The sequence below is a fragment of the Rousettus aegyptiacus genome, unplaced genomic scaffold (genome assembly GCF_014176215.1).
Source record: "Rousettus aegyptiacus isolate mRouAeg1 unplaced genomic scaffold, mRouAeg1.p scaffold_m13_p_1, whole genome shotgun sequence".
NCBI classification, from domain to species: Eukaryota; Metazoa; Chordata; class Mammalia; order Chiroptera; family Pteropodidae; genus Rousettus; species Rousettus aegyptiacus.
In genome coordinates this window covers 50,707,405-50,729,333 of record NW_023416284.1, presented here as the reverse complement: position 1 = coordinate 50,729,333, position 21,929 = coordinate 50,707,405, and the positions used below count along the sequence as shown (strand labels likewise).

The 21,929-nt window shown below is 30.8% G+C and overlaps 1 protein-coding gene and 1 pseudogene across 2 annotated transcripts in view; one reads left to right on the top strand and one right to left on the bottom strand.

Moving 5' to 3' along the window:
- The first annotated feature begins 102 nt into the window (after positions 1 to 102).
- Positions 103 to 21,929, top strand: part of LRRIQ3 (leucine rich repeats and IQ motif containing 3) — a 150,001-nt gene continuing 128,174 nt past the window's right edge. For both annotated transcript variants that reach the window (XM_016145057.2, XM_016145055.2), the window contains exons 1-3: positions 103 to 252; positions 16,280 to 16,528; positions 18,076 to 18,399. In XM_016145057.2, the coding sequence (XP_016000543.2) occupies positions 16,280 to 16,528; positions 18,076 to 18,399 (573 nt within the window). In that variant the 5' untranslated portion in view covers positions 103 to 252. The remainder of the gene's footprint in view (positions 253 to 16,279; positions 16,529 to 18,075; positions 18,400 to 21,929) is intronic.
- Positions 5,107 to 5,225, bottom strand: LOC118606594 (annotated as a pseudogene).

Genomic DNA, 21,929 nt, shown 5'->3' with positions numbered 1-21,929 from the left:
GCGCCCTGGAATGTAACCCATCCCTGGGTTCGGTTTCGCCTCTGTCCCGCCCCTTTTGTGCGTCACGCACGTAGCCACGCCCCCGAAGCTCTTGGGCCTGCCCAGGGAAAACCGTGATGAGATGAGCCCACAGCCTTGCCCTGTTTCCCTAGCAACGGTCTGCGGAGCAGATGGTCACCTAGCGATTTGTCGGACTGTGTGGAGTCTGACCACTTGTTTCCAACTCATAAGGTCTTGCAGCTTTGTGACCCGGTGAGTGGTTCATGTTGGGCGACAAAATTGCTAGAATCGATCCGCTAAGAAGACGAAACTACAACCTAGCTTTAGCTTTCTATCGAAAGGTGGTTCTTTTCTGACTCGCCGTTTGTTTCAGCCAAGAGCAGTTACCGAGGACCTCCTGACTGTTAATTCCTTCCCTGATTGTCATCTAAAGGCTTCTGCCTCAACCCCAGATCCAGATACAGTCTGAACATTTTAAATATTTATTTTCTTCAGGACGCTTAGGTTTGTGGCTTCTTTGCCTTTGCAAGTTCCTAGAGAGTGAGCCTTTCCACCCTTCTCAGTTTCAAGTTCACTTCATAGGTTTCTGGAAGTTTATCTAATTCATTCTCTAATCAGACTCTTAACATTCGTGGTATTTTAGTTAATTTCTCTGTCATCCTTTTGTATTTGCAGATCACTCAAGAACTCACAATAATATTCCTGGGAATAAGTCTATTATCTATGTTTTTGGTAGGTTAGCTCTATAAGTATTTCTCTTGTAAACCACCAAATGTATTGGTTTTATAGATGAATCAGTTCATTTTTACACATAAGAAAGTTATGAATCAGAGGGAACAGTGACTTAGTCAAGCTCTCACTATTACTAAGTAGTGGAGAGACGATTTAATAAGATATTTCAATCCCCAATGCAGAAATCATTCTACCACACCATGTGATTTAATTTATTTTAGAGGCCTGTGTTCATTAAAGTCTTCAGAAACACAGGCATTCAAGGCCCTACAAGCTCTTGCCATGAACTTAGTATTTTTTCCCTAAACTCTTAACCCTGTTATTTTATTCTGTACTTAACAGAGAAAGTCAGTAAAAATAGAGATTACTCTTTCATAGTTTTATTGCTCTGCAGGTTATTTTGTTAATAAAAACAATACATTCTTATTAAGAACATTAACATTTAGAAAATTCAGAAGACTTAAGTGAGCAAAAGGGCAAGTAGCAAGAGAGAGAGTCAGAGAGGTGACAGATAGCATTTCGTTTTCACTGAGTGAAACAGCCATTGTAGGGTTTTGATGTAACTTGACTTATATTTAAAAAGATCACTCAATAATGTGAAAATAGACTGTAATGGAGGATAGAAGAAGGGAGACTTGATTTTTTGTTGGTTGGCTACTGTGGTAATACAGATAAGACTTGGTGAAGGCTTGGCCAGGATGCTAACGGTGGGGATGATGAAAAGTTGGTTATATTCTGGATATATTTTGAAAGCACGATTGATATATATATATAATCTACTAATGGAATGGCTGTGGAATGTGAAAGAGAAAGAGGAGTCAAGGTTGACTACCTGATAGATAGAATGGCCATGGTTGGGGAATGTTGGTGGGGTAGTTGGGAGAGTCCAGAATTTTTGTTTTGGACATGGAGAATAAACAGATGTATATGTGTGTGTATGCAGTATATATATTATAGAGGTGTGTGCGTGTGTGTGTGTGTGTGTGTGTGTGTCTGTGTGTGTGTGTGTGTGTGTCTTGTGAGTCTGGTGTTCATGAGAGAGGTCTGGGCTAGAGACATGATTTTGGGAGTTGTCAGCACATAGATGGAGCTAATTTTAAACTATGAAATTAGATGAAGTCCCAAGAAAAGAAAGGTCAGTAGAGACTATATGCTCAGGTACTATAAATACTAATGAGATAAAATAACAATGAAAAACTAACCAAACAAGAAAATTTCAATAGTGATAAGAAAAGTGAGGGAACTAAAACAAGGTGAATAATAGAGTTTATCACACAGAGTATTAAATACAGCATTTTTTGAATCTGAGGAGAGCCATAGAAATGGGTTTTATTTTTTCCTAATATGATTAAATTTTGCACATGAAATGTGCTGGAATTAAACATGCCACATTGTCAGGTACAGTTTTTGGTTTTTCCTTTTCCATATTTAAAAATTTTTTTCTCCTATTAATTTTTGAATGAAAAATGGAAAAATACATTGTATAATATATGAGTAGGAGTAAATTTCCTTTGTGGTTGATTGTAGGGGTAAAAAAAGTCTAGGGATTTTATTTCAGTTTATATTTAATATAATCAAACAGTATGGTATGATTGTTTAAACAATCATAAGCTGCAGTAACCAGAATGAAATATGCCAGTTCAGCTAAGTAGTAAACCAACTCATTATTCTGTGCAAGTAAAACACAATGGAAATGGTGTGTTTAATCTTAGAGTCGATATTTTAAAAGGCACATCAGACAAAAGGAACTATAATAAATTGAAAAATGATATATTCAGTGGAGGCATTTGGACATTTTTCCCCCCCTGAGAGGATAATAGAGAATATCTGAAGTGCTATAAAGAAGAGATATATTTTAAAAAATTATTGAGGTATACTTTATATACCATTAATTTAAACTATTGTAAGTAAACACTGATAATTTTTTAGTAAATATACTGAGTTGTACAACAATCCCCACAGTCCAGGTTGAGGTCATTTCCATCACCCCAATGAGATGCGTTGTGCCCATTTACAGTTAATGTAAATTAGGTTGTTTTTATCATTCTAGGCATAACTAGAGTGTGGAAGTTGTAGAGAAGCACATTAAAATTGTTTTTCTTCACACAAAAAGTTTATTTTTCCTCCTTCATAAGAAAAAGCTGAAACCAAGTGAAGACAGTCCTCAATTATGGACCAGTTGCTCATGGTGCGTGCCTTGGTCAGTTCATGCTAGGGCTCCGATCTTTTCCATTACTTGTGCTTTGCTCTCTATTTAATCACTGTTCTTCCTCCTACTCTTCCTGAAATGTAAAGCAAAAATCTGTTTTCCTTTTATTTCCTTAGCTAGCCTGTTCTCAACTTACTTCTTCACTATTTTTTTCCCTCACTGTGCCCTGTTGAAGGAACCCTCACCTCCTTTCACTTTTCTGAAGGGCAAAGGAAAACTTTCTTCTCTTGAACTATTTTATTTTCCCTTTTAGGTTTTTTTTTTTTAGACTTTATTTTTCAGAGCAATTTTAAAGTTACAGCAAAATCGAAAGGACAGTATAGAGATTTCCAGTATACTCCTGGCCACACACATACATAGCCTCTCCCGTTATCAATATTTTCCACCAGAGTGGTACATTTGTTACGATCGATGAATTTACATTGACATATCATATTCACCCAAGTCCATAGTTTACTTGTCTTAGGGTTTACTCTTGGTATTGTATATCCAATGGGTTCGGACAAAATATAATGACATGTATACATCATTATAGTGTTTTTCGAAATAGTTGGACTGCACTAAAAATCCTCAGGGCTCTGTCTATTCATCCCTTACTACCCCCCAACCCTGCAACTACTGATCATTTTACTGTCTCCATAGCTTTTTTTTTTTCTCCCAGAGTTCATATAGTTGGTATCCTATATTATGTAACCTTTTCATATTGTCTTTCTTCACTTATTAATATGCATTTAAGTTTACATCATGTCTTTTCATTGCTTGATAACCAATTTCTTTTTTAGTGCTAAGTAACATTTCATTGTCTGGGCTTACCACAATTTATTCATTCACCCACTAAAGGACATCTCAGTTGCTCTCCGGTTTTGGAAACTAATGAATAAAGCTACTATAAAGAAAAAGTATCTAGCTCCTTTGGGTAAATACCAAGGAGGGCAATTACTGGACCGAATGGTAAGAGCATGTTTAGTTTTATAAGAAACTGCCAAATTGTCTTCCAAGGTGGCTGTACCATTTTCTGTTTCTACCAGCAATGAATGAGAGTTTCTGTTGCTCCATATTCCCTTTAGCATTTGGTTTTGTCAGTGTTCAGAATTTTGACCATTCTAATGTGCATGCAATGATATGTCATTGCTATTTTAATTTGTATTTCTGAGATGATGTCTGATGAAGAGCAACTTCCATATGTTTATTTGCCATCTGTCTATCTTCTTTGGTGAAGTATCTGTTAAGGTCTTTGGCCCATTTTTAAATTTTGTTCATTTTCTTATTGTTGAGTTTTAAGAGGTTATTTTTTTTGTATATTTGGATCATAGTTCTTTATCAGATAGTTCTTTTGAAAATATTTTCTCATAGTCTTTGATTTGTCTTCTCATTCATTTGACATTACCTTTTGCAGAGCATATGTCTTTAATTTTAATGTGGTCCAGGTTATAAAATATTTCTTTCATGGATTAAGTTTTGGTGTTGTATCTAAAAAGTCATCATTATACCTAAGGTCATCTGGGTTTTCTCCTATGTTATCTTTTATGAACTTTATAATTTTGTGTTTTATGTTTAGGTCATAGATCCATTGGGAATTAATTTTTGTGAAGGTATAAAGTCTGTGTCTAGATTCATTTTTTTTTAACATGTGGATTTCTAGTTGTTTCAGCACCATTGTATTGCTTTTGCTCCTTTATCAAAGATCAGTTGACTATATTTATGTGTGTCCGTAGTGGGGCTCTATTCTGTTTCATTGATCTATCTTTCTATTCTTTTGAAAATACTACACTGCCTTGACTATAGCTTTATGTATCGTAAGTCTTTAAATTAGATAGTATCACTACTCCAACTTTGTTCCTCCTCTACTATAAAGATATTGCAGGTCTTTTTGAACTGCACATAAAATGTAGAATCAGTTTGTTGACATTGACAAAATAATTTGCCAAAATATTGCAATGGGATTGATAGTATTGAATCTTCTTATCTTTGAACATGAAGTCTCTTTCCATTTATTTAGTTCTTCTTTGATTTATCAACATTTTGCTGTTTCCGCCTGTGGATCTTTTATTTTTATTTTTAATTTATTTTATTATTTTTTTTATTTTTAGGCAAGGCAACCCTTGGTTGACCTCACAGATTGCAAGGATATTGTCAATTTACAATCCCTCATGTTTTATTTGTTACGCCTACAGCACTAGGTCTTCCTAGGTGGTCTCCCATCCAAATACTAACCAGGCTCGACCCTGCTTAGCTTCCAAGATCAGATGGGATCGGGCTTGTTCAGGGTAGCATGGCTGTAGACCCTCCTGTGGATCTCGTACATATTTTGTTACTTTTATGTCTAGATATTTTATTTTGGGGGGTGCTAGTGTAGATGGTATTGTGTTTTTCATTTCAAATTCCACTTGATCATTGCTGGTATATAGAATAGTAATTGGCTTGTTTCTTAACCTTGAATCTTCTGCCTTGCTATAATGACTTATTAGTTCCAGAAGGTTTTTCTTGTTGATTCTTCTGGATTTTCTACAAAGACAATCATATCATTTGTCAACGAATACAGTTTCATTTTTTTCTTGCAAATCTGTACACTTGCATTTCCTTTTCTTATTTTAGTCCTTTAACTAGAATTTCCAATACAATTTTGAAAAGATGATACGTCCTTGCCTTGAACCTCATCTTAGTGAGAAAGCTTCTAGTTTCTCTCCATTAAGCATGATGTTAGTTGTAGATTTATGTAGATATTCTTTATCTAGTTGAAGAAGTTCTGTATTCCTAATTTTCTGAGAGTTTTTATCATGAATGGATATTGGATTTTAACAAATGCTCTTTCTGCATCTATTGATAAGATTATGTAATTTTTTTTGACTTCTTGATGTAATGAATTATATTAATTGTTTTTTGCATGTTAAACCAGTCTTGCATACCTGAAATAAATTTCACTGGGTGGTAGGTGTATGATATTTTTTTGTACATTGTTAAATTTGATTTATTTCTTTATTATCTTTCTAATGTTCATGGGATCTGTAGTTATGTCTCTTTTTTAATTTCTCACATTCATAATTTGTGTTTTCTCTCTTTTTTCTTTCCCTGGCTAGAGTCTTATCAATTTTATTGATCTTTTCTGAGAACCAAGTATTGGTTTCCAGATTTTCTCTATTGATTTTCTATTTTTACTTTCATCGAATTTTGCTCTCATTTTCTACTTACTTTGGATTTAATTTACTTTTCTTTTTCTAGTTTCCTAAGGTGAGAACATTAGATTATTGCTTTTAGATCTTTCTTCTTTTGTAACATATGCCTTTACTGTTGTAAACTTCCCTCTAAGCACTGCTTTTTCTGCCTCACACACATTTTAATAAGTTGTATTTTAATATTTATTTAGTTTACGTTATTTTAAAATTTCTCTTGTGATTCTTTCTGGTACATGTGTTATCTAGAAATGTGTTAATTTTTATATGTTTTAGGATTTTTACAGCTATCTTTTTGTTATCGATGTTGTTAAATTCCATTATGATCTGGGGTAGACATCATATGGTTTCTATTCTTTTAATTGTGTTAGGGTGGCCCAGAATTTAGTCTATCTTAGTGAATGTTTTATGGTCCAGAATTTGGTGTATCTTGCTGAATGTTTCATATGATTTTTTGTTGAATGTGTATGTTGCTGTTTTTGCATGAAATAGTCTGTAGATTTCAATTATATCCAGTTGATCCATGGTCGAGTTCAACTATGTCCTTACTGATTTTTTGCCTTCTGGGTCTGTCCATTTCTGATATAAGAATGCTGAAGTCTTCAACTATGACAATAGAGTCATCCGTTTTTTTCTTGCAGTTCTATCAGTTTTGCTTTATATAGTTTTATCTTCTGTTGTTAGGGATATAAACTTTATCATTTGTTATGTCTTCTTGGAGCAATGACCTTGTTATCTTTATGTAATGCCCTTCTTTGTGCCTGATAACTGTCCTTGCTTTGAAGTATGCTCTGTCTGAAGTTAATATAGCTACTTCTGCTTTCTTTTGACTAGTGTTTATATGGTATATCTTCCTCATTTTATTTCAATCTAAATGTCTTTATATTTAAAATGGGTTTATTATAGACAACATATAGTTGAGCCTTGTTTTTGTATCTTCTCTGAAAACATCTCTTTTAATTGGTGCATTTAGACCATTGATGTTCATGATTATTGATATAGTTGGAATAATATTGTCATATTTGTTACTGTTTTCTATTTGTTGCCGTTGTTCTTTGTTACTGTTTTTGTCTTCCTCTCTTTTTCTGCTTCTTCCAGTTTTACTTGAACATTGTATATGATTCCATTTTCTCTCTTTTCTTAGCATATTGATTATAGTTCTTTTTAGTGGTTGCTCTAAAATTTATAATACATAGTTACGACAAATTCAGTTTCATTTTCAAATAACACTGTATCCCTTTCTAGGTAAAGTACCTTATAATAAGAATATAGATAATAAGAATATAGGCCTAATTCCTCTCTTTTATCTCTCATGTAATTGCTATATTTAATTTCACTTAAAGGTGGGCATTCATATGCATATGATTTGTACATTAGATAATTGCATATATTGTTTGTTATTAGTATTTTGACATAGTGTTATCTGGTAAGTCAATTAAGAATAAAGAAAAAGGAAATATTTTTATTTTACTTACACTTAGTTTTTTATCAGTGCTCTTCCTTGCTTTATGTAGATCTGAATTTCTGAACTATATTTTATTCCTTTTCTCTAAAGAACTTTAACATTTCTTGCAAGGCAGGTCTACTGGCAACAAATTCTCTCAATTTTTGTTTTTCTGATAAAGTCTTTATTTCTCCATCACTATGAAGGATAATTTCACAGGGTACAGAATTCTAGGCGGTGTTTTATTTTTTATTTTTCATTTATCTTAACACTTTTTTTTTTTTTACTCCACTGTCTTCTTGCTTGGATGATTTCCTAGGAGAAGTCAGATGTAATTTTTATCTTTGCTTCTCTGGAGGAAAGGCATTTTTTCTTTTGTCTTCATTAATTTATTTTAATTTTTTAATTTTCTGTATCTTCCTCAGTTTTGTTGTAGATTATTTCAAATGGACTGCCCAAGTAGCAAAATCATGGTATACTTGTCTCATTATTAGAATGAGATTTTTTTTTCAGGGGGTAGGGAGGGCAGTTGGTGAAGAATATAAATTAGGGGAGTTAATAAGGAAGTACACTGTTTAATACTTTTCGTAGAAATGTATTAATGATCCAGCTTTAAGAATATACAAAATCTGTTTTATGAATGCTAACCAACATTGTTTAGATTAGAAGAAACAAATATTTGTTGTGTTAAATTTTTTTTATTAACAGATTGTGATTTCTGTGCATAATTTGGGGGGAGGGGTTAAGTGCTTTTTATTATTTTATATCTATTTTTTTGCTTGTTACCCTTTATTTTTAGGGGTTTATAGTTTTACAGTCTACAGGTGTGGAATAAAAATGAAAATTGAAAACGATGTTTTCAAAAAACTTAAAAAACAAGATATACAGCCGTCTAAATTTTAGAAAGCAAATATGTTTAAAGGGGAAAAATAAAATGTCTTTATTACAAGTGAATCTTGACTTCTTGTTTCAAATTTTTCATGTCATTTGAAAACACTTGGATTGTACCATGCAAATGTATTGTTTCCTACTAAATTTAATAAAAAAGAGAATCAGGTTATATATATTAACTTATAAACCTACTAGATTTCATTTTAATTTGCCAGAAGAAATGTAATGTTCTTATAGTCCTACTGGAATACCTCTTCTTAGTTTTTAAAGTACATTTTGTCTGTGATGTAAAATCATGGCAAAATTTTATCTAAACAGGACTGACTCAATAAATCTGTCGGCCAAATAAAAAGTATTTTGAAAATATAATTGCTGTGTTTATGATGGGTTTAAATATATTGCAGACATTCTAAACTAAAACAAATGTAAAATATTACTAATTATAATTCTTACAGTTAAATTTTTGAAAAAAATAAAACTTTTTCTCTTTTTTTTATGATTTTATTTTATATGCAGAATCTTAGCAGCTTTTGTGATAATTCTGGAGTGCTGGTCCAAAATTCCCTTTCTTTAATAATAATATAACTAGCGCTTACAAATAAAGTTACTGCAACATAGACTATCGAAACTAATGTTATATTTCAATATGCTTTTTACTAAAAATAATAAGGTTTCTATATTCCTAAGTACCTAAAATGTCAGTGAATGAGTGTGGTGTGTAGAGTTCATTGATATAGTCAGCAAACATTTCTTTGAAAATTCTTTTTAAGTATTTATTATATATCCATTCCTAAAGGAAATAAATACACAGAATAAGTGTTATTTACTTTTCAATATTTAATTTAATTATTCATTAATTATAACCTTATATAGTTCCCATTGATGTATTTGCCAGCAATTTTTTTTTAAATGGAAAATGTTGAGAACAAAGATAGGCTTATAATTGATGTACATTGTATTTTATAATGACATGATTTTCACAATGTGATTAAAAATGTATGATAATTTTAAAATTAGTACTTCAGTCAACACAAACTAATGAAAGGTTTACTGACAATGATAGTGATTTTTTTTTTAAACTACAGAACTTCTTTGAAGCTATAATTGGAGCCGTGATGCTTTCTCTATTGTATTGCTCTACTTAAACTAAATTTGCCTTTTGAACATTATATTATTATTTGAACTTGATAATACACACATTTGTATGTACAGTTCACATAGTATTTGTAAAATTCTCAAAGTCTAAAAGGAACAGAAGTGCCTGTATTTTACTTTAATGGTCATATTTAAAATTGGCAGCAATTGGTAAGTAGGCTTTTAAGTAGATAGAGGAGGAGATATCATTTGTAGTGGTTTTTAGCTTTCCTTGGTGGGCAGTATAATCATTTGGCCCCATAACTGCAGAGATAAAATTCAGCAGGTGTGCTATGAGGCCTGAGAATTTGTGCTACTTTAGTTATTCTGATGTACAATGAAGGATGAGAAACACAATGTTGCATGAAGTAGTGTAAAACAATATATGAAAACTTTTCACTTATCTAAAATGATTGGGATATATGACAGACTATTTAACTGAATAGTCTGAATAATTGAAACATACTTTATATTCTGAATGTACAAAGCTAGTTCTTGAAGAAATGAAAAAATAACATATTACATTTCTTCCTATATTTAGTAATCATATCTTAGTCTTTCCTTTGAATGTTAATAATTCAATATCATATAATAATGTTCTGTTATGGAATTTCTTAAATAGTAAGGTTGTTTATATATTAGCAAATAAATGCTGTTGGTGGAGATGAATATTAATGCGACAGAGAACATGAATATAAATTAGTATATGAGAAAGACTGATTCTGACATTTAATTTGTCTTAGAATTCATATCATACCAACTAAAAATTAATTGAGAATGGCTTGAAAATTAAAATGTATAAGACAAAATAGTTAACAGGAACTCAATAATCTGTTTGCATGATCTTGGGATGAGCTTTAATATTTAAGTGTTAAATTCACTCTGAGTGACCTGACAGATAAGAAAAAGACTTACTTTGGAATAAGATTTCTTATGTATGATAAAAGCAGCCATGGAGAGTGTTTGGAGACACTTTTTCCCCCTGATACTCACTGAAGTTCTTGAAAGATAGGTAAAGAGTTGGTTTTCATCATAAATGTCCTTCATATGATCTGGTTAAAATATTTAATATTTATGGAATCTATAGATATTTATAGAGACTTCTGGGATGAGATAATGACAAAATATGCCTCCACCCCCAATTATTTGATAATATAATAAAAGATTATACATCTTTGAGAATTTATTTATTGAAAATATATTCATTACTGATTTGCTTTTTCTTTTGCTTCTTTTGGGTTTAATTTGCTATTCTTTATCTAGTTTTCTAAGGTGGAAATGTAGATTATTGATTTTAGATATTTTCTGTGTATGAATTTAATGCTATAAATTTTCCTTTAAATACTACTTTCACTGCATCCTACGAATTTTGAAAAGGTGTATTTCCATTTAGTTCAAAATATTTTTAAATTCCTCCTGTGATTTCTTTAATTCATATATTATTTAGAAATATGTAGTTTAATATTAATGTATTTAAGATTTTCTAGCTCTTTATATTATTGATATCTAGTTTAATTCTGCTGTGGTTTGAAACAGATATTGTTATGTTATTTCTTCTTATAAATTTGCTAAAATATGGTTTATGGCCCAGAATGTGGTCTATCTTGGTAAATATTCCATGCAAGTTTGAGAAGAATATGTAATCTGTTGTTGGATGAAGCAATTAGATCTTAGTTGACTAATGGTGCTGTGAACTTCAACTATGTCCTGACTAATTTTCTGCCTGCTGGATCTATTCATTTCTGATAGAGGAATGTTGAAGCCTCCACTATAATAATGGATTCATCTATTTCTCCTTTCTAATTGTCTCAGTTTTGCCTCAGGTATGCTGTGTTTAGGCACATGCAGATTAAGGCTTGTTATGCCTTTTTAGTAAAATTGTCCTTTTATCATTTTGTAATGCCCCTCTTTGTCCCTGATTATTTTCTTTGCACTGAAGACTACTGTATCTGAAATACAGCTTCCAGCTTCAGTCACTTTTCTTTTTTTTTTTTTTGGACAGCGTTAGCATGGTATATTTTCACTTTACTTTAAAAAATTTTTTTTCATGTGTGCCACAGAAGAATGAATTTTTAATTGAAAATGAATTCATGTAATAAAATCACCCTTTTAAAATGTCAATTTAGTGAAAAATATTTTAAAACGAAAACAATAACTCGGTTTATCAACACCTTTTCATGTTGCCATGTTCTTCAATATCAGTTTTAATGCTTTCATAGTATTCCATTGACTGTATTACAATATTTTATTTAGTTAATACCAATTCTTAAGACATTTAGGATGTATCATGTTTTTGCTATTATATACAATATTTAGTGAATGCTTGTGTAGCATTATCTTTTTTCACATCCATTATTATTCCTTTTATTTTACATTTTTGTTGCAGTATAATGTATAACAAATTCAAGTGTACAACACAATGATCCAATATTTGTACCTATTGCAAAACGATCACTGCAAGAAGTCTGGTTAACATCAGTCAGCACATACAGCTACAAAATTATTTTTTCTTGTGATGAGAACTTTAAACACCTACTCTCTTAAAAGCTTTCTAATATGCATTACAGCATTATTAACTATAGTCAGCATGTTGTATATTACCTCCCTTGACTTACGTATTTTATACCTGGAAATTGTACCCTTGGACTCCCTTCAACCAATTGGCCTACTACCCACCATTACCTTTGGCAACTACAATCTGATTTGGGTATCTATGAGCTTATTTTTGTTGTGTTTTTTCTTTGATTGTTTGTTTTAGATTTCACAGCAAATGAGATCATATGGTATATGTCTTTCTTTGTCCAACTTATTTCACTTAGCATAATGCCCTAAAGGTCTATATATATTATCACAAATGGCAAAATTTCATTATTTTTATGGCTGAATAGTATTCCTCTGTGTGTGTGTGTGTGTGTGTGTGTGTGTGTGTGTGTGTGACATTTTTCTTTATCCATTAATTTGTTGGTGTAAACTTAGGCTGTTTGCATGTCTTGGCTGTTGTAAATAATACTGCAGTTAACATGGGGTTGCATATATCTTTTTAATTTAGTATTTTTTAAAGATAAATACCCAGAAGTAGAATTGCTGGATCATAAGTTTCTATTTTTAATTTTGTGAGGAGTTACCATATTTTTTTTGGAGTGGTTCACCTTTTACTTTCCTACCAATAGTTGGGGCTCCTTTTTCTCTACATTCTCAGCAACACTTGTTATTTCTTGTCTTTTTGATACTAGCCATTCCAATAGGTATGAGGTGATATCTCATTGTGGTTTTGATTTGCATTTCCATGATAATTAGTGATGTTGAGCATCACTTCATGGCTGTCTGTCTTCTTTGGGAAAATGTCTATTCAGATTTTCTGCCTGTTTTTTTTTTTTTTTTTTTTTTAAATTAGAATGTTTGTTTTGCTATTGAATTGTATGAGTTCTTTATATATTTTGGATATGAGTCCCTTATCAGATAAATGATGTGCATATGTTTTCTCCCATTCGGTATGTTGCCTTTTCATTTTCTTGTTTCTTTGGCTGTGCAGAAACTTTTTAGTTTGATGTATTTCCACTTGTTTAATTTTTTCTTTTGTTGGCCTTTGGTTTTGGTGTCAGATCCAAGTATCATCACCAAGGAGTTGTAAGTGGGCTTTCTGCCTATGTTTTAGCAGTTTTATGGTTTCAGGTCTAACAATCAAGTCTTAATCTATTTTGAATTAATTTGATGAGAGTATGGTGTAAGATAGTGGTTCATGTTGTTTTTTTGCATGTATCTGTTCGGTTTTCCCAACATCATTTATTGAATAGACTGTCCTTTCTCCAGATTCTTTGTTATAAATCATTTTACCATGTATGCATGGGTGTGTTTCTAAGCTTTCTTTTCTGTTCCATTGATCTATGTCTTTGTTTTCAAGCGAAAGCCACACTGTTTTGATTACTGTAGCTTCCTAATACAGTTTAAAATCGGGAAGCATGATGCCTCCAGCTTTGTTCTTCTTTCTCAGGATTACCTTGGCTATATATAGGTTCTTTCGTGCCTCCATATAAATATTAGGGTTGTTTATTCTATTTCTGTGAAAAATTCAATTGGAATTTTTGATAGAGATTGCATCAAATCTGTAGAATGCTGTGAGTAGTATGGATATTTTAATAATATTCTCCCAATCTCAGGTCACAGACTATATTTTCACTTATTTGTGTCTTCTTCAGTTTTCTTTATAATGTCTTACAGTTTTCGGTGTACAAGGATTTTACCTCCTTAGTTAAAAATATTCCTGGGTATTTTATGGTACAGTTTTACGTGAGATTGTTTTCTTAATTTCCCTTTCTGATAGTTGTTAGAGTATTGAAATACAACAGATTTTTCTATATTGATTTTATAACTTTACCAAATTCATTTGTTCTAACAGTATTTTGGTGGATCTTTTAGGTTTTATATTTATAATATGTCATCTGCAAAAGGTGACAGTTTTACTTCTCTCTTTTCAATTTTGATGTCTTTTATTTCTTTTTCTTGCCTAATTAATCTGGCTAGGACTTCAGTACTATGCTGAATAAAAGTGGTGAGAGTGGGCATTCTTGCTGTGTTCTCGATATTAGAGAAGTTTTCAGCTTTTCACCACTGAATATGATATTAGCTATGGACTTGTCATCTATGGCTTTTTTTTTATGTTGAGGTGTTCTATATCTATGTTTTTGAAAATTTATCATTATTATAAATTGATGTAGAATTTGTCAAATGTTTTTTATGCATCTAACAAGATGATCATATGATTTTTATCTTTCATTTTGTTAATGTGATATATCACTTTAATTGATTTTTGGATATCGAACCACTCCTGCAGGCATCCCTAGAATAAAGCACACTTGACTATGGTATATGATCATTTAATGTATTGTTCAATTTGGTTTGCTAATATTTTTTTGAGGATTTTTACATCAATGTTCATTAGGAATTAACCTTTAATTTTATTTTCATGTAGTGTCCTTATCTAGTTTCAATATCAGAATAATGCTGGCCTCATAAAATGAGTTTGGAAGTGTTCCTTCCTCTTTTATTTTTTTTGGAGAATTTGAGAAGAATTAGTATTAATTCTTCTTTGAATGTTCGTTAGAATTTGCTTCCATAACTTTACTTTTAATCTATACATGTCTTTATATTTAAAATGGGTTTCCTGTAGAGAATATATAGTTGAGAAATGGGATATCTGCTGTTTCCTCTCATGTGTATTGGGCATTCAAAGGTTTTCTTACAAGTTAATGAGCTAACTTTTTGTTAATAATAGTGCATATAAATTGGATCACTTGTAACAATTGTATCACACTAATGCAATATGTAGGGGAAACTATATGAAGTGGGTGTGAGGGAATATATGGGAACTGTGTACTTCACACTCATTTTTAATGTAGACTTAAAAGTGACTATTAATTTTAAAAATCACTTGGCTGTAAAAATAGAAAGGAAAAAAACATTTTGATATATGACTCTCACTTTTCAGATTTCTCACAGATTTGTCATTGACTTCAAAAATTAGATTCTATAGCTGAAGCTTTTGATCACCCTATTGTCTGTCTTGAATCATTTTTATTTATGCCCTAGAAATGGTCTCCCATAAGTTCTTGTTATAAACTGGCATTAGCCTGTACTTAGGCCAATTAGAAAAGTAGGTGTTTGAAAGGAAAGGCTGAAGAAAGACTTCCTAATATCATTTCTGAATTGGGAGTCCAAATGATGGACTCATTGTAGATGTTGCCCTTCCTTTCAGTAACTATAGGGCTTGACGAATTTGTAAGCGTTTATCCATATCTATTTATTCCATGCCTGGATCTTTAAATTTGGGAGACTAATTCACCTCTGGTTTAGGCTAGTCTTTCTCGAGATATCCATGAATTACCTAGGCACATGTAAATTACAAATTCTTTGGCCAGCAGCCCAGAGACTCAGATAATGATGATATGGGGCTCAGGAAATTTGTGTTTTGATATTTAGAGTTTGAGAATTATAGTTTTAGGCTTGGTCAGGATATAAAAAGTAGCTAACCTTTTTAAAGAGAGCAAGAGTTTATTTGGATTTTCATATTTATTCTCATTTAGTTTATGCTGGCCCAGTTTACTCCCACATACTAGAAATAGATTCTTCCAGTTGTTAACGTGGTTAATCTTACAATATATTCTTGGATAGACCACTTGAATTTAATAAATATAACAGTTGAAACTCTGTATTGTACCTTAATTTCATTTAGTTGCTTTTTCAGCCTCTTGCACACACACAAATTATCACTTTCCTGACTTGGGGGTTCATCATTCAATGTATTTCTTTATCCGATAGTATCTTTTAAGCAAAATTATTATACAAGGTATGCTGAGATACTTTTTTCTTTGTTTTAGTTGTCTTGCCAAGAGGCGATGTTTTTATCTCAAGTATTTCACTGAATTCCATTTTCTTTAAATCAGGAAAAAAAAAAATTTCTTCCTCTTACTGATTAGTTCATTGATGAGAGCAATGATACAGTTTTTGAGTTACAGTTATATAAATGCTAGTCATTTAATGTGCTTTGGTATAGGAGGTTTAATGAGAATTAGATTTTTAAAAACTTAACTTTTCAACCCATTTTTATTCTTACTTATCTATTAGAAAATATTTTTATTTTCATATAGATTTATTTTTGAAAGTTGAAAAAATTTTTGAAAGTAATTTACTTTTTTTTTCTAGATGTTTCATGGAACTGTCACAAAAGAGCTAACCAGTCATGAAGAATGGAGTCACTATAATGAAAACATAATAGAAGATCAGAAAGATTTTGTTTTTATGAAGTTCAGTGGTCTTCATTTAAAATCTATGGAAAATTTGCGATCTTGTATCTCTCTGAGAGTATGCATCTTCTCAAACAATTTTATTACAGACATTAGTCCACTTCAAAGTTGTATAAAATTAGTCAAACTTGATCTCCATGGAAATCAGGTAAATAATAGTCATTTAAAATATTTGCACATAAATTAAATTATGTACAATAAACACTTGTTTTTTCTATCTACAGTATTTTTCCCAGGTGGTCTTTTATATGAAATATAAACAAACACTTAAAATTAAATAAAAAATATAAAATATATAAAATATAAAATGTAAGCAAAAAATTTAAATTAAAAATATAAATAAGCATTTTGCAATTTGGTTTTACTTCTTAAATCTGTAGTCTGGATTAGGAATACTTCTTGACTCCTTAATTATTTTTTTAATGCCATATAATTGACATGTAATATTATATTAATTTCATGTGTACCACATAATGATTCGATATTTGTGCATATTGAACTGATCACCACAATATTCCACTTGATATTTATCACTACACAATTACAAAGCAGATATATGATTTGCAAATATTTCCTTCCATTTTGTCAGTTGCCATTTCATTTTTCTATGAAGGAGCTTTTTATTTTTATGTAGTCCTACTTGTTTGTTTGTTTTTCTCTTTTATCAGATTTGAAAGAAATATCTCCAAGATCTATGTCAAGGAGCTCACCGCCTATGTTTTTTTCTAGAATTTTCATGGTTCTAGGTCTTACCTTCAAGTTTCTAATCCTTTTTGAGTTAATTTTTTTTATATGGTATAAGATAGTGATCCAGATTCATTCTTTGTCATGTGTCTGTCCAGTTTTCCCAGCATCATTTATTGAAGAGATTGTTCTTCTTTTGTATATTCTTGGCTACTTTGTTGTAAATTAATTGGCCGTATATGTGTGCGTTTATTTCTGGGCTCTCTGTCCTTCTATTCTGTTTCATTGAGCTATATGTCTTCTTTTTTTATTGTTTTAAAAATACCAGTACCATACTGTTTGATTACTATAGCTTTGTAATATAGTTCACAATCAGAGATCATGATGCTTCTAGCTTTGTTCTTTTCTCTTAAAATCTCTTTAACTATTCAGAGTCTTTTGTAGATCCGTGTAATTTTAAGATTGTTCTATTTCTGTGAAAAATGCCAATGAAATTTTTGATATGGATTGCATTGAATCTGTGGAATGCTTTGGGCAATGTAGACATTTTTAATAGTATTAATTGTTATAATCCATGAGCAAGGACTATATTTCCGTTTATTTGTGTCTTCTTCAATTTCTTTAATGATGTCTTATTTTCAGTGTATAGATATTTCACCAATATCGTATATAACATCGTTTGATTTGACTTTTTAATTCTGTATCTAAGGAAAGTATTTTAGCAAAGTTAAAGAGTTAGCCTATTATAAAAGAATTTTTACTGAACAAAGTATATATGTTTATTCATTTAATTACACTAATAATGATAACTTATGCCAGACATCTACTGTATTATATTCTTATGCCAGCTATCATTCAGTTAATTAGATATTCTGGTTTTATTTATTAATGAGAAATTTACCATTTGGGAAAATACTGAATTTTAGAAGATGTTTAATATATTTTATTTTCCATGTAATTTGTATAAATTTTACTTTTGTATTGAAAGTATTATTATTAATAATATTTCAGGTAAAGAGTCTACCAGATACCAAATTTTGGAGTGGATTGAAGAAACTACAACTCCTCTATCTTCATGACAATGGATTTGCAAAGTTAAGGAATATATGTATGTTATCTGCCTGTCCAAGCCTCATTGCCCTCACTATGTTTGATTGTCCAGTAAGCCTTAAAAAAGGATATAGACATGTTCTTGTCAATAGTATATGGACTCTCAAAGCACTGGATCATCATGTGATTTCTGATGAAGAAATAATTCAGAACTGGCATCTTCCTGAAAGATTCAAAACATATAACCACAGGCTTTTCTTTAATTTCTGCCCTGCTTTGAAAAAGGTAAATGTTTTCATTAGGACTTGTTTTGAATATATTTATAGAAATGTATAGAAATTTTAATCATAAGGTTCATATCTAAATTACATAAAACTAATATTTTGTATCATTGATATAAAATACCATATACTAGTGAATACATTAGTAATGTGTTAGATCTGAAATTTATAAAAAGTGTATATGTTTACTGCATAAAATATATTGAATAGAAAAGTATCAAATTGTAGAGAAATATATATATATTTGATTTCTGTTTTAATAGCTTTAAGGAAATATAACTTACATATTGTAAAATTCCCCTATTTCACATATTTGAATCAATGGTTTTAGTAAATTAACAGGGGTGCATAACCATCTCCAAAATCCAATGTTTGAAGTTTCCACTACTCCAAAAGTTTCTCTCATTCCCATTTGCAGTTAATCCCCACTCCTATCCCCAGTCCTAGTTAACCATTGTTCTCTTTTCTGTCTCCATAAATTTGCTTTTCTAAACATTATATAAAGGAACCATACAATATGTAGTCTTTTGCATCGGCCTTCTTTCTCTTAGTGTGATGTGTTTGAGGCTAATTCTTGTTGTAGCATGATTCATTAGTTCTTTTTGATTGCTAAGTAACATTTTATTATATGAAACATATGTATTTTCATTGTCCATTCACCAGTTGATGGACATTTGGATTATTTGTAGTTTTTACTATCATAAATAATGCCGCTATGAATACCTACTAATGTAAACATAAGTTTTCATTTTTTGGGGGTAGATTTTCAGGAGTACAATTGCTGAGATGTATGGTAAGTTTATGTTTAACTTGTTAAGAGACTGAAGTACTTTCTAAGGAGTAGAAACCACCCGTACAAAAGGGTTCTAGTTTCTTTATGTCTTTGCAAACTCTTAGTATTTTCTGTCCTTTGCACTATAAACATTCTAGTAGGTGTGAAGTATTTTATTTGTGGTTTTAATTTTTATTTCCCCAATGAATAACAATAAGCATTTCTTTTTCATCTCTTATTAACTATCCATGTATCTTCTTTGGTGAAATGTCTATATAGATTTTTTCACCCATTTTTAAAGTGGGTTGTTTGTCTTATTGAGTTGTAAGAGTAGATATTTGGATATAAATCCTTTATCAGATATATGAATCACAAATATTTTCTCCAAACTTATAGCTTGTTTTTTTCATTTTCTTAATGTTGTCTTTTGGAGCAGAAAAATTTAGAGTTTTATAAGGTTCAATTTTATGAATTTTTTTATAATGGATTTTTTATATGGATCATGCTTTTGGTGTTGTATCTAAAAATTATGCTTAATTCTGGGTCATAGGATTTTTCTCCTATATTTTCTTCTCAAAGTTTAACAATAATAGGAAATTTAGATCTGTGTTTTATCTTGAATGGATTTTAATGCATGGTATGAAATAAGGGTCTATGTTAATTTTTTATATGTTCATAGTCAATGATATCAGCACTGTTTGCTGAAAAGATTATTTTTTCCCCTAGTGAATTGTCTTAATATCATTGTCAAAAATCAGTTGGTCATAAGTGTAAGAGTTTATTTCTGGAGTCTCAATTATATTCCAGTGGTCTTTCTATCTATATTTATGCCATTACCACAGAATCTCCATTACTGTAACTTTGTAGTTAAGTTTTGAAATGGGAAATGGGGAAGTCTGAATCTTTCAACTTTGCGTTTTTTTTTTTTTTTTTTCAATATTACTTTGATTATTCAGGGTTTCTTGAATTCCTGTTGGGATAGTGATAAGGATTCCGCTGTATTTATAAATCAGTTTGTAGAGAATTATCATCTTTACAGTACTGAGTATTCTCATTTGCAAATGTGAACTGTCTCTCTATTTAGATGTTCTTTAATTCTCTCAACAATTCTTTATAGTTTTAATTGTACAAGTCTCACACTTATTTTGCAAAATTTATTTTTAGGTTTTTTTTTTTGGTATCGTGAATGGAATCATGTCCTTAATTTTGTATTTGGATTGTTTGTTACTAATATATAGAAATACAGTTGATGTTTTTATTTAAGTTTATATCCTGCAAACTTGCAATTCTCATTTCTTAGTTCTGGAGATTTTTTGTTGATTCAAAATAGTTATTTTTAATTGAAAGTGGATTTTCAATTTTTTCAAGTTTTTTCATATTTGAATGAATCCATTGGGAAATAGTTTTTTTTTTTTCTTGAAGTACAATATGGAGAAGAAGATAAGCAATTAATTTGATGACACTGGCATGTTCAGTCATTTTATGTTAATTTTTAAAAGAGTGAAAAAGGTTATTGGGAAACTTTAGTTGGATATTACAAAATACTTAAATAGACAAAAATATAAGAAAAAATGCTTCATGACATATAAATATTAGAACGAATAAATGAGTTCAAAAGAGGGTTAATTGTGCAGGTGTTAACAAAAATCAGTTACAAGGTATAGGAAGTAAAAATGTATGCTGCAGAACAGTGTTTATAATATGTTCTATGCATATATAAATCTACATGTAAATGCACTAAAAATTGATGAAGAAATCATTTGAACAGTGGTAATTACATCTGAAAGGGTATATAAACAACGAACAATGATTATGCATGGGAAGGCTGGAGATTAGGAAGTTGGAAACTTTTTCTAACTGCATGTGATTATTATTTTTTAAATATTAAGTATATTAATGGTTTTTTAATAATAGTTTTAAAAATTAGAGAAATAAGAAACAAACTAGTATTTATGCTTGAGTGTCTTAACCTGGGCTCTAAAGGAAGAATTTTATTTAACTATCTAGTTTTATGGTATGGTATAATGAAAGGAAGGGACATACATGACCCTTTTAAAGACAGTCAAAATGACTGAGGTTCATTTAAGGGATTAATGGAAGTTAAGTGTGTGTGTTGGGGGAGAAGGGTGGTGAGCATTTAAAAGAACCTTGAATGACATGCCAAACAGTTTGGACTTCTTAATGAATGCAATGAAGATCTATTGAAGTTATTTGAGTAGGAAAATTAAAGTGGTTCTTTCTTAGTTGTTGCTCTGTGAATATATGTTATTGACAAAGTGTTTTAAAAGATATTAATTCAATATTTTGCTAGCAGCTTAGTAAGGGTTAGGAGACAGATGAAGGCAGAAGATCAGTTACTACAGGCCAGAAATGATGTGATTAAGGTTGATATAGGCAGGCAGCCAGTGGGAAAGAAGAAAGGAGACAGCAGAGGATGAACATTCAGTAAAAGCCACTGAGGAAGACATTTTATAAGTTTTATTCCTTTGTTTCTTCACCAGATATATATTGAGCACCCGATATGTGAGAGGGATTATTCTGGACTTGATAAATAATATGACCATAGGTCTTGCTTTTATGAAGTTCAGTGGAAAGGTTCAGGAAATAAACATGTAAGAAAAAATAACTTCAAAAAAACCAAAATAAAACAACCATAGAATGCCAGGTAGTGTTAATTTCTAAAGAAAAGAAAAGAAAGTGGTAACATAGGACAAAAGTGGTAAAGATTTGGGCTACTTCAGCTAGTGTGGATAGGGAAGGAC